Here is a 13,398-nt window from a genome sequence, read left to right as displayed (position 1 = left end):
CCGATGCAGGTTTGCACTAAAATTCTGTAAGAGAATCAGAGTGCCCCGATTCCATTATAAGATTGACGTTCCCTGTGCTGCCATCAACAAACAGGGTGGAGGAATGTTCCAAAGAATGAACAGAAGTCAATAATCTTCCAAAAGGTTTATTCTCCTCAGAGTCACATGTGTCACATGGACCCAACACGGTCCATATTTCGGCTGTAAGCCTTCTTTTAGGGGTCACAGTTATGTTACATTTACAGCTGTAATTGTCTATAGCTTATGTCTGAGTTGTTCTTGCTGTAGACTGCCTTGAGTGAATTCCTTCAAAAAGGAGGTAAATAAATCCTAATAAATAAATAAATAAATAAATATCTTCAGCATTTAGGCACCCACAGCTACACAAGCTCTATAGATGGTGTAAGTGCTTGCGCCTGTTATAGGCACATATTTTTGATGCCTATGTTCCCTTTCAGAATAGGCTTCTATTTGTAGGTGCCCTGTTATAGAATTGCCCTTTATACAGACAGTGCTGCAGTGGTTAGAGTGATTTTTGCTATATATCACTCCTAAAAAATTGGTACCAAAACAAAATATGCCTAGGTGTATTCTATCAAGTACACCTAAATTTAGGCATACTTTATAGAATAAACCTAAACTTCCACGTGGTTTACAGACTACACCAAGCACCCGCCCACACGATTAAATTTAGTTGCAGACAGTTATGCTAAGTAAAACTTGGTGTTAATGCAGATGTCTAAATTAGACACATACTGGGTTTATGCTCATAGATTTTTTAAAAAGCCCATGACCCACCCGTTCCATGCCCATAGCCACTCCCCCTTTCCAACTATGCGACTTAGAATTTATGCACATCATGTTATAGAATATGCTTAGACAGTTCTGCCCATAAATTCTAATTAATGCCAATTAGTCTCTAATTGCTTAAGTGGCAATTATTGTTGATTGGCTTGTTAACTAATTAAGCTGCACAAATAAATCCAGAATATGACTGGATCTGCATGTGCAACTTAAGTCGCACTATAGAGAATCCCAGGGATTCTATAAAATAGGTGTGAACTACATGCACATAAATGTTTAGAGTACTACCATATGTATGTGTGAAACTTCCACATAAGCACTATCCTGAAAATATTTGCCTATCCTGTATAGCGCATATTTGCAAAGGCGACATACACACGGGTGGAGCACATGCAGGACACACATACATGCCTACCTTATAGAATGCTGTAAAGCACATGGGTGTCGTCAGCATTTAAGCGCCTGCTGTTACTCCAGCTCTAGGTCTGGTATATGTGCTCATGCCTAACCACTAGGTGCATATATAACTGGTTAGGCTAATTATCTTAAAGGTAGATGCCTACCAGGCACCCACTTATAGACTTGCCCTTATAGGGGGTAATTTTATGAGTGCATCTATCAAGCAGAACAAACATCCACTTTCCTTTATAGAATACTAGAATGATTGTGTCCATGCATACATTTGCGCTTAGTTGTAAGCGCTTATGCCAGCCACAGAGTTAGCGTAAGTGTGTGCACCAAAGTTCCAGTAAAGCGAATGCTACATACCTGTAGAAGGTATTCTCCGAGGACAGCAGGCTGATTGTTTTCACTGATGGATGACGTCCACGGCACCCCCTCCAATCAGAATCTTCACTAGCAAAGACGTTTGCTAGCCCTCATGCGCACCGCGCATGCGCGACCATCTTCCCGCCCGAACCGGCTCGTGTTCGTCAGTCCCGTATGTAGCAAGACAAAGACAAGGGAAGACATAACTCCAAAGGGGAGGCGAGCTCTATAGATGGTGTAAGTGCTTGCGCCTGTTATAGGCACATATTTTTGATTGTTCGTGAGAACAATCAGCCTGCTGTCCTCGAAGAATACCTTCTACAGGTATGTAGCATTCGCTTTCTCCGAGGACAAGCAGGCTGCTTGTTCTCACTGATGGGGTATCCCTAGCCCACAGGCTCACTCAAAACAACAATTATGGTCAATTGGGCCTCGCAATGGCGAGGACATAACTGAGATTGACCTAACAACTTATCCAACTAACTGAGCGTGTAGCCTGGAACAGAATAAAAAATGGGCCTAGGGGGGTGGAGTTGGATTCTAAACCCCAAACAGATTCTGAAGCACCGACTGCCCGAACCGACTGTCGCGTCGGGTATCCTGCTGCAGACAGTAATGAGATGTGAATGTGTGGACAGATGACCATGTCGCAGCTTTGCAGATCTCTTCAATAGTGGCTGACTTCAAGTGGGTCATTGACGCTGCCATGGCTCTAACATTGTGAGCTGTGACATGACCCTCAAGAGCCAGCCCAGCCTGGGCGTAAGTGAAGGAAATGCAGTCTGCTAGCCAATTTGATAAGGTGCGTTTCCCCACAGCCACTCCCCTCCTGTTGGGATCAAAAGAAACAAACATTCGGGCGGACTGTTGGGCTGTGTCCGCTCCAGATAGAAGGCCAATGCTCTTTTGCAGTTCAATGTGTGCAGCTGACGTTCAGCAGGGCAGGAATGCGGACGGGGAAAGAATGTTGGCAAGACAATTGACTGGTTCAGATGGAACTCCGACACCACCTTCGGCAAGAACTTAGGGTGAGTGCGGAGGACTACTCTATTATGATGAAATTTGGTGTAGGGAGCATGGGCTACCAGGGCCTGAAGCTCACTGACTCTACGAGCTGAAGTTACTGCCACCAAGAAAAAGACCTTGCACGTCAAGTACTTCAGAGGGCATGAATTCAGTGGCTCAAAAGGAGGTTTCATCAGCTGGGTGAGAACGACATTGAGATCCCATGACACTGTAGGAGGTTTGATGGGGGGCTTTGACAAAAGCAAACCTCTCATAAAACGAACAACTAAAGGCTGTCCCGAGATCGGCTTACCTTCCACACGGTAATGGTATGCACTGATTGCGCTAAGGTGAACCCTTACAGAGTTGGTCTTGAGACCAGACTCAGACAAGTGCAGAAGGTAGTCAAGCAGGGTCTGTGTAGGACAAGAGCGAGGATCTAAGGCCTTGCTGTCACACCAGACGGCAAACCTCCTCCATAAAAAGAAGTAACTCCTCTTAGTGGAATCTTTCCTGGAAGCAAGCAAGACACGGGAGACACCCTCCGACAGACCCAAAGAGGCAAAGTCTACGCTCTCAACATCCAGGCTGTGAGAGCCAGAGACCGGAGGTTGGGATGCAGAAGTGCCCCTTCGTTCTGGGTGATGAGGGTCGGAAAACACTCCAATCTCCACGGTTCTTCGGAGGACAACTCCAGAAGAAGAGGGAACCAGATCTGACGCGGCCAAAAAGGAGCAATCAGAATCATGGTGCCTCGGTCCTGCTTGAGTTTCAGCAACGTCTTCCCCACCAGAGGTATGGGAGGATAAGCATACAGCAGGCCTTCCCCCCAATCCAGGAGGAAGGCATCCGATGCCAGTCGGCCGTGGGCCTGAAGTTTGGAACAGAAGTGGGGGACCTTGTGGTTGGCTTGAGATGCGAAGAGATCTACCAAGGGGGTGCCCCACACTTGGAAGATCCGGCGCACTACTCTGGAGTTGAGCGACCACTCGTGAGGTTGCATAATCCTGCTCAACCTGTCGGCCAGACTGTTGTTTACGCCTGCCAGATATGTGGCTTGGAGAAACATGCCGTGACGGCGAGCCCAGAGCCACATGCTGACGGCTTCCTGACACAGGGGGCGAGATGCGGTGCCCCCCTGCTTGTTGATGTAATACATGGCAACCTGGTTGTCTGTCTGAATTTGGATAATTTGGTGGGACAGCCGATCTCTGAAAGCCTTCAGAGCATTCCAGACTGCTCGTAACTCCAGGAGATTGATCTGTAGACCTTGTTCCTGGAGGGACCAGCTTCCCTGGGTGTGAAGCCCATCGACATGAGCTCCCCACCCCAGGAGAGACGCATCTGTAGTCAGCACTTTTTACGGCTGAGGAATTTGGAAAGGGCGTCCGAGAGTCAAATTGGACCAAATCGTCCACCAGTGCAGGGATTCGAGAAAACTCGTGGCCAGGTGGATCACGTCCTCTAGATCCCCAGCAGCCTGAAACCACTGGGAAGCTAGGGTCCATTGAGCAGATCGCATGCAAAGACGAGCCATGGGAGCCGCATGAACTGTGGAGGCCATGTGGCCGAGCAATCTCAACATCTGCCGAGCTGTGATCTGCTGGGACGCTCGCACCCGGGAGACGAGGGACAACAGATTGTTGGCCCTTGTCTCCGGAAGATAGGTACGAGCCGTCCGAGAATCCAGCAGAGCTCCTATGAATTCGAGTCTCTGTACTGGGAGAAGATGGGACTTTGGATAATTTATCACAAACCCCAGTAGCTCCAGGAGTTGAATAGTCATCTGCATGGACTGTAGAGCTCCTGCCTTGGTATTCTTCACCAGCCAATCGTCGAGATAAGAGAAAACGTGCACTCCAAGCCTGCGGAGCGCTGCTGCTACCACAGCCAGGCACTTCGTGAACACCCTGGGCGCGGAGGCGAGCCCAAAGGGTAGCACACAGTACTGGAAGTGACGTGTTCCCAGACGGAATCGAAGATACTGTCTGTGAGCTGGCAGTATCGGAATATGCGTGTAAGCATCCTTTAAATCCAGAGAGCATAGCCAATCTTTTTCCTGAATCATGGGAAGAAGAGTGCCCAGGGAAAGCATCCTGAACTTTTCCTTGACCAGATATTTGTTCAGGGCCCTTAGGTCTAGGATGGGACGCACCCCCCCTGTTTTCTTTTCCACAAGGAAGTACCTGGAATAGAATCCCAGCCCCTCTTGCCCCGGTGGCACGGGCTCGACCGCATTGGCGCTGAGAAGTGCGGAGAGTTCCTCTGCAAGTACCTGCTTGTGCTGGAAGCTGAAAGACTGAGCTCTCGGTGGGCAATTTGGAGGCATGGAGGCCAAATTGAGGGCGTATCCTTGCCGGACTATTTGAAGAACCCAACGGTCGGAGGTTATAAGAGGCCACCTTTGGTGAAAAACTTTCAACCTCCCCCCGACCGGCAGATCGTCCGGCATGGACACTGTGATATCGGCTATGCTCTGCTGGAGCCAGTCAAAAGCTTGCCCCCTGCTTTTGCTGGGGAGCTGTGGGGCCTTGCTGAGGCGCACGCTGCTGACGAGAGCGAGCGCGCTGGGGCTTAGCCTGGGCCGCAGGCTGTCGAGAGAGAGGATTGTACCTACGCTTACCAGAAGAGTAGGGAACAGCCCTCCTTCCCCCATAAAAACGTCTACCTGATGAGGTAGATGCTGAAGGCTGCTGGCGGGAGAATTTGTCGAAAGCGTTATCCCGCTGGTGGAGCTGTTCTACCACCTGCTCGACCTTTTCCCCAAAAATGTTATCCGCTTGTCAAGGGGAGTCCGCAATCCGCTGCTGGATCCTATTCTCCAGGTCGGAGGCACGCAGCCATGAGAGTCTGCGCATCACCACACCTTGAGCAGCGGCCCTGGACTCAACATCGAAGGTATCAAATACCCCTCTGGCCAGGAATTTCCTACATGCCTTCAGCTGCCTGACCACCTCCTGAAACGGCTTGGCTTGCTCAGAAGGGAGCTTGTCCACCAAGTCCGCCAGCTTCCGCACATTGTTCCGCATATGGATGCTCGTGTAGAGCTGGTATGATTGAATCTTGGCCACGAGCAAGGAAGAATGATAGGCTTTCCTCCCAAAGGAGTCTAAGGTTCTGGGGTCTTTGCCCGGGGGCGCCGAAGCAGGCTCCCTAGAACTCTTAGCCTTCTTCAGGGCCAGATCCACCACACCAGAGTCGTGAGGCAACTGAGTGAGCATCAGCTCTGGGTCCCCATGGATCCGATACTGGGATTCTATCTTCTTGGGAATGTGGGGATTAGTTAGAGGCTTGGTCCAGTTCGCCAGCAATGTCTTTTTTAGGACATGATGCATGGGTACTGTGGACGCTTCCTTAGGTGGAGAAGGATAGTCCAAGAGCTCAAACATCTCAGCCCTTGGCTCATCCTCCGCGACCACCGGGAAGGGGATGGCCGTAGACATCTCCCAGACAAAGGCCGAGAAAGACAGACTCTCGGGAGGAGAAAGCTGCCTTTCAGGGGAGGGAGTGGGGTCAGAAGGAAGGCCATCAGACTCCTCGTCAGAGAAATATCTGATGTCCTCCTCCGCCTCCCACGAGGCCTCATCATCGGTATCAGACACAAGTTCACGAACCTGTGTCTGAAGCCGCGCCCGTTCCGACTCCGTGGAAACACGGCCACGGTGGGAGCGTCGAGAGGTGGACTCCCTGGCCGGCAGCTGCGAAGCTCCCTCCCCCGACGTCGTCGGGGAGTCCACCTGGGAGGCAGCCGAAGTCAAAGGGCCAGCCGTCGCCTCACTCGACGGCACCGGTGGCGCAAGCACCCCCGGTACCGGAGGAGAAGAGCGTAACAGCTCTTCCAGGATGCCTGGAAGAACGGCCCGGAGACTCTCGTGCACAGCGGTTGTGGAGAAAAACTGAGAAGCCGGTGCAGGCGTCGAGGTCAGAATCTGTTCCGGGCGCGGAGGCGGTACCGGGCTGTCCGAGGTAGAGCGCACCGACACCTCCTGGATGGAGGGTGAGCGGTCCTCCCGGTGCCGATGCCTGCTGGGTGCCGACTCCCTCGGCGACCCAGAGCTCCTGGTACCAAGTCGGGAAGGTGACCGGTGACGATGCTTCTTCGACTTCTTCGAGCGAAGCATATCACCGGAGCTCCCCGTTGCCGATGAGGAGGACGTTGAATCCAGACGTCGCTTCCTCGGGGCCGGGTCCGAAGATGGTCGATCCCGGGGGGGGGGGGGGCTGTACCGCAGGAGCCCTCAGGGCAGGAGGAGACCTACCCGAAGGCTCACCGCCACCAGCAGGGGAATGGACAGCCCTCACCTGCACTCCAGATGAAGCACCACCGTCCAACGACATCAGCACCAGCGGGGGTCCCGGTACCGCCGACGCACTCTTCCGAAGTTTCGGTACCGTCAATGCAGGAGGAATACGCCTCGATGCCGTCGACGCCGATGCACTCCCCGAAGACTTCGGTGCTGCCGACGCCGATGCACTCGACGAATCCCGAGATGCTGTTGCCGTCGAAGCAACGGAGAACAGAACGTTCCACTGGGCTAATCTCGCTACCCGAGTCCTCTTCTGCAAAAGAGCACAAAGACTACAGGCCCCAGACACTGAAGACACGAAGCGTGCCTATCAGTGAGGGAGATTATCCGGGCGCACTGGGTGCACTTCTTGAAGCCGCTGGAAGGCTTCGATGACATGGGTGGAAAAATCGCGCCGGCGAAATCAAAATTTGCAATGATGACAATAGGCACCAAAAAAAAAAAAGGGAGAAAAACCCGTACGGGCGGCCAACAAGGCCGCTCCCGAAAGCAAAAGGACACTTACGCTGGGAAAAAGCTAGAAATACAGGAAAAAAAAGGGGAATCCTCTTTTTAATTTTTTTTTTTTTTTATAACAACACACAGAAAAAAAGTAGAAAAAACGCGAAAGACGCGCGAGGTCTTCTGAGGGGCACGAAACGGCGGGAAAACACGACCGCCCCGAGCGCGGACAAAAGAAGACTGACGAACACGAGCCGCTTCGGGCGGGAAGACGGTTGCGCATGCACGTTGTGCATGGGTGCGCGAGGGCTAGCAAACGTCTTTGCTAGTGAAGATTCTGATTGGAGGGGGTGCCGTGGACATCACCCATCAGTGAGAACAAGCAGCCTGCTTGTCCTCGGAGAATACATGGATTAATTATAGAATTCTATAAATGACATGCATAAATGTTAGCCCTGCAGATATCCACATATATAGAGAATAGCACACAGATGCACATTTTAGCATGTACAGGCATCTATTTGCACATATATATGCAAGTATTCTAAACATTTACATTTGTAACTGGTGCTTTATTGTCAGCACCTCTTTTGTAGAATTAACCATATAGTGCCTTTGTAAATCAGGCGCTTAAGGAGTTTTATGTTTACCAGCTGCCAATAAAAGTAAAACTCGGTTAGAACATTGGCCTGATGATGTCATAGGACAAGAAAAGTTCCGGGCGCGTCTCCAGTGGTGAATCGTCTATTAGTCTCTACTTTTGCCTTCTGTGATGTCATAGGACAACCTAGCTCCTCCCCTGTTTTGTCCTCTCCCTTTCCCTCTTGTCTCTTGCAATATCTTCTGAACCCTCTAGTCTCTATTTTACCTGTCTCTACCCTGCATTTTCTGTTCCCTTTCTGTGCTTTATTCCTTCCCATGTGTTTTTTTTGTTTTGTTGTGTCTTTTTTTTTTTTTTTTTTTTTGCACCTGCTTCTTTGGGCCTTCAGCTCAGTCAGACCCAGGGCTGGGATCCAGCATCATGAGCTATCATTCATAATTGCCTGGAGATTTCCCCCGAGTCTAGTCATTGCACTGACAGGCCTTTGGCTGAGGACCATGCACCAGGGCTCCTTCCAGAATCATGTAATCATGGGTCCTGAAAATGGTTATGGGTGCAGACCCCAATTCACTTCCACCTCAGTATCTCCAGGCCAGCCTTAGCTGAGCCAGGGAGTGAAGAACATTTAAATATTCACATGACCCTAGATGATGATGAAAACAAAATAGTAGACTATCAATCCCCTCCACTTTCTCTTCCCCCCCCCCCCCCCCCCCACTTATCCAAAGCATAAAGACAATAGCAGCACTTAGGGCAGGGCCCTGTATTATGCATGACTTTCCAGTATAAGAGGAAGCCCACAGGAGGAGGTAAGACCTGTGAATTTTTATGAACTTGCACACCCAATGCTTACTGCCACTACAGTACACAGATAACAGTGGAGATCCAGAGGGCAATGGAGCAACCATGTTCCTGTGGACCCAACCACTATTTGAGAACCACTGTCCTAGGTATTGAACCATGAACTTTCCACATAGTAGTGCACAACACTCTCACTGAACCACCAGGCTGGCTCACCTTCCTTCATTTCAGATTGCTTTTTCTTTACCTGCTCATAGCTCTCATAGAGACTGGAGCTCCTTTCAGATGTGCTGTCAATCAATAAAGTTTGTTTTGCTCCCACATTGATTAGTTCTCCATTTCCATATTCATTCAAAGAACCTGATTTAGGACTAGGGAAAAAGAAGTGATAATAGAAAATATGGAAATTACCAGCTGGGTTTCAAAATATTTTTGGATTTTCTTCATAAGTTTAAACCAAGACAAGTGTGTCACTGAAAGCTATGATATCATGTACTGAGTGATAGAACCTAGTCATACTAATTATTACACGGGCCAATATTCAGCCTATTGGAATCAGTGTTATTTTAAATGTTGACCACTGTGGAGTTTTTATACCCCAATATTCAGCACCAAGCTATACATGAATTGATTGTTTACTTTTTCAAAAAGTACAAGGACTAAGGGACACTCGAAGTTACACAGTAATTTACTTTAAAACTAATAGGAAAAAATATAAAAGGAATATTTAAGCTCTGGAACTCACAGCTGGAGCAAGTGGTAAAAGCAGTTAATGTAGCTAGTTTTTTTTTTTATGGTTCAAACTTTTTATTCAGCAACATAATAGGAAAGAAAACAAACAAACAAACAAACATTATAATTTTCAATTAACAATCCAACCCAAATCCCCTCTCCCTCTTCCCCTACCTGCAAACACTAAATGGGCACAGTTTATAAGCCCACCAACGCTTGTCTAACATAATGAAAAATTTTAAAAATTTAATAGACAGCTCCGGGCAGCCAGAGTCAAAGTGTTCCAGAAAGGGCTCCAACACTGTTGAAAACGTTCTCCAGCACTAGTGTTAAATTCCCATACACTCCAGACACATTAAAAATAGCATGCGCGCACGCCACTGTTGAGTCAAAGGATACTTGTAAGATAACCACTCCGCTAAAATGATTTGCTTGGATACTATAGTAGCTTTTGAAACAAATGATGCAAATCCTCGTGGAGCTGGAGGGCCCAGTTTGGGATGGCCAAACAAGAGTGCAGGATCATAGTGCCAGCCTGCCTTCCACATGCGAGAAACTTGAAATATGATTGCTTTCCAAAAACACACAATGCCTCTACAGGACCAGAACATATGTCCTAGTGTTACACCACTAGCTCCACATTTTAGGCACGATCCCCAAGAAGAAAATCCCATGTGGAAAGCTTTTCAAGGGGAGATATATAAGCAGAGAACAAATTTATATTGAAGCTCCCAATGGCATTGGAAAAAAACTGGAACAAATTGGCTTCAACACATTTATGTATGCAGATGGCATCACCATCTACGTACCTTTCCAAAACAATATCACAAACATACAGGACAAAATTAAAAAAGGACTGGACCTCATGGAAGAATGGGCAACAACCTTCAAACTCAAACTGAACAGAGAAAAAAAAACAAATTCCTAGTACTATCCAGCCCGCACAACCCCACATCCTACCAACAATTCATATTCAACCAACAAACATATACAAAATCGAAACGCATCTTAAAATACTAGGGATCATGCTCGACAAATACCTAACACTGGAAAACCAAATATCAGCGGTAACAACAAAATGTTTCAGAACACTCTGAACACTAAGAAGGATGAGAGACTATTTCCCTAGACAATCTTTCCGAATACTGGTCCAGTGAACTATACTATCACAACTAGACTACTGCAATGCAGCATACATAGGGTGCAAGGAAAACACAATAAAATCACTGTAAATAGTCCAAATTATGGCAACAAGACTGATTCTCATGAGATATGAAAGAGCAACCCCACTGTTTGAAAAATGACATTGGCTACTAGTCAAGGCAAGAATATTTTTCAAAGCGAGCACCCTAATCAATAAGATACTATTCGGAATGGCACCCGAATATATGCTTGACATAATCAAACTATCGACAAGACATTCAAACCCAGAAAACAGAAACTACATACTCCTACCTAACTGCAAAATTACCATCCACAAAACCATCTACACAGCAGGATTTAGCTACCTGGATTCCAAATGGTGGAACTCAATACCAAAAACCATAAGAAGCATTACAGATCTCCTCCAATTCAGGAAAGAAATCAAAACCCATCTCTTCAAAAAATTCTACAGCTAACACAAAGATATTGCCACCTCCTCGCAACATTACCTCCACAAAACTATGGGGCCCTTTTACTAAGCCGCGTGGAGGGGCATAATCGAACGGGGCCGGCCATCTATATAGGCGGCCATCTCTAAGGCCAGCCCTGTAAAGCGGTATATCCGACCGTATTATCGAAACAAGATGGCTGGCCATTTTTCGTTTCGATAATACGGTCAGGACCAGCCAAATCTCAACATTTCGGCCGGCGTTAGACATGGGCACCATTGGTGTCCCGCCGATAATGGAAACTAATGGCGGTCATCTCAAACCCGGCCAAATCCAAACCATTTGGTCGTGGGAGGAGCCAGCATTTATAGTGCACTGGTCCCCCTCACATGCCAGGACACCAACCGGGCACCCTAGGGGGCACTGCAGTGGACTTCACAAATTGCTCCCAGGTGCATAGCTCCCTTACCTTGTGTACTGAGCCCCCACAAAACCCCCCAAACCCACTCCCCACAATTATGGGTGAAGGGCGGCACCTACATTACTACTACTATTTAGCATTTTTATAGCGCTACAAAGCGTACGCAGCGCTGCACAAACATAGAAGAAGAAAGACAGTCCCTGCTCAAAGAGCTTACAATCTAATACACAAAAAATAAAGCAAGCAAATCAATTAATTGTGTAGAGGAAAGAGGAGAGGAGGGTATATGGAGGCGAGTGGTTACAAGTCAAAAGCAATGTTAAAGAGCCTGCCATGAGTGGGAAAGCGCAGGGTGCAAATGTAACAAAAAAAAAAGAGGTGGGCTTTCAATCTAGATTTAAAGATGGTCAAGGATGGGGCAAGACATAGGGGCTCACGAAGTCTATTCCAGGCGTAGGGTGCAGCGAGACAGAAGGAGCGAAGGCAGTACTGGAGAAGGGAACAAATAAGAAGGATTTATCCATGGAACGGAGTGCACGGGAAGGGGTGAAGGGAAGGATGAGTGTGGAGAGATACTGGGGAGCAGCAGAGTGAGTACATTTATAGGTTAGTAGAAGAAGTTTGAACAGGATGCGAAAACGGATAGGGAGCCAGTGAAGCGACCTGAGGAGAGGGGTAGTATGAGTAAAGCGACCCTGGCGGAAGACGAGACGGGCAGCAGAGTTTTGAACCGACTGGAGAGGGGAGAGGTGACTTAGTGGGAGGCCAGCAAGAAGCAGATTGCAGTAGTCTAAATGAGAGGTGACAAGGGTGTGGATGAGGGTTCTAGTAGAGTGCTCGGAAAGAAAGGGGCGGATTTTACGGATGTTGTAAAGAAAGAAACGACAGGTCTTGGCGATCTGCTGGATATGAGTAGAGAAGGAGAGAGAGGAGTCAAAGATGACCCCAAGGTTACGAGCTGAAGAGACAGGGAGAATGAGAGAGCCATCAACAGAAATAGAAAACGGGGGGAGCAGGGAGGTGGGTTTGGGGGGAAAAATGAGAAGCTCGGTTTTGGTCATGTTTAATTTCAGGTGGCATTAAGACATCCAGACAGCAATGTCAGACAAGCACGCTGAAACTTTGGTTTGGATGCAAGGTGAGATATAAGGGGTAGAAAGGTAGATTTGGGAGTCATCAGCATAGAGATGGTAGAAAAAGCCATGGGATGAGATTAATGAAGAAGAGATGAACAAGACTATGGGGAGGGATACGTATATCCATGGATGAAAAAGGAACAGACAGAGAAAGGTAATAAGAAACAGACTAGATTTCAATTTTCCTCAGATAGCTCCAGTAGTGGGGAAGAAGTGAATAATACATCTGGGGAAAAGAAAACAGTACTCGAGAAAGATATTAAAACAGAGGTTGGCGTGCTCATGGAAGGATAAATCGAGGTCAAAACCAACGACCACAAACGAGATCACAGAGACGCGGCCAGCAGTGGTAAATATATCTAATAAAATATTGAATAGGGAAGAAATCAGTGTGCTCAGTAAAGGTCTTACATTCATACCTACAAGTTTTCATGATGCCTTTCAGATACGTATGGATGTGGAAAAGTTTATTCGAAAATTAAATCTTAAATTGTTTTTTTCTATGTCTAATCAAGAACAAATCCCAGACAGGTCTATTGTTAGTGAACCCTCAAAATGGACACCAGTGGGAACTTTAGATACAGGATTAGCTACGTTTAAAAAATGTATTTTACAGGATATGGAGGAGACAGAGCCTAATTTACCTAAACATGGTCTGAATTTGAATGCCAAAGAGCCGACTGCCCTAAAAAATTTGAGAAAGGATACGGCTATTGTGATTCGTCGAGCCGATAAGGGAGGGGTGGTGGTAATTCAAAATACAGCCGACTATATGTCAGAAATACAGTGG

General features: G+C 47.7%; 1 protein-coding gene across 2 annotated transcripts in view; it reads right to left on the bottom strand.

Annotated features, from left to right (window-relative positions):
* The window catches only part of NPHS1 (NPHS1 adhesion molecule, nephrin), a 387,780-nt gene that overhangs the window by 56,516 nt on the left and 317,866 nt on the right, over positions 1-13,398 (bottom strand). For both annotated transcript variants that reach the window (XM_030213102.1, XM_030213103.1), the window contains one exon: positions 8,975-9,098. In XM_030213102.1, coding sequence (XP_030068962.1) covers positions 8,975-9,098 — 124 coding nt within the window. The remainder of the gene's footprint in view (positions 1-8,974; positions 9,099-13,398) is intronic.

This window comes from Microcaecilia unicolor, chromosome 8, assembly GCF_901765095.1.
Source record: "Microcaecilia unicolor chromosome 8, aMicUni1.1, whole genome shotgun sequence".
Classification (NCBI taxonomy): Eukaryota; Metazoa; Chordata; class Amphibia; order Gymnophiona; family Siphonopidae; genus Microcaecilia; species Microcaecilia unicolor.
This window is presented reverse-complemented; position numbering and strand designations above follow the sequence as displayed.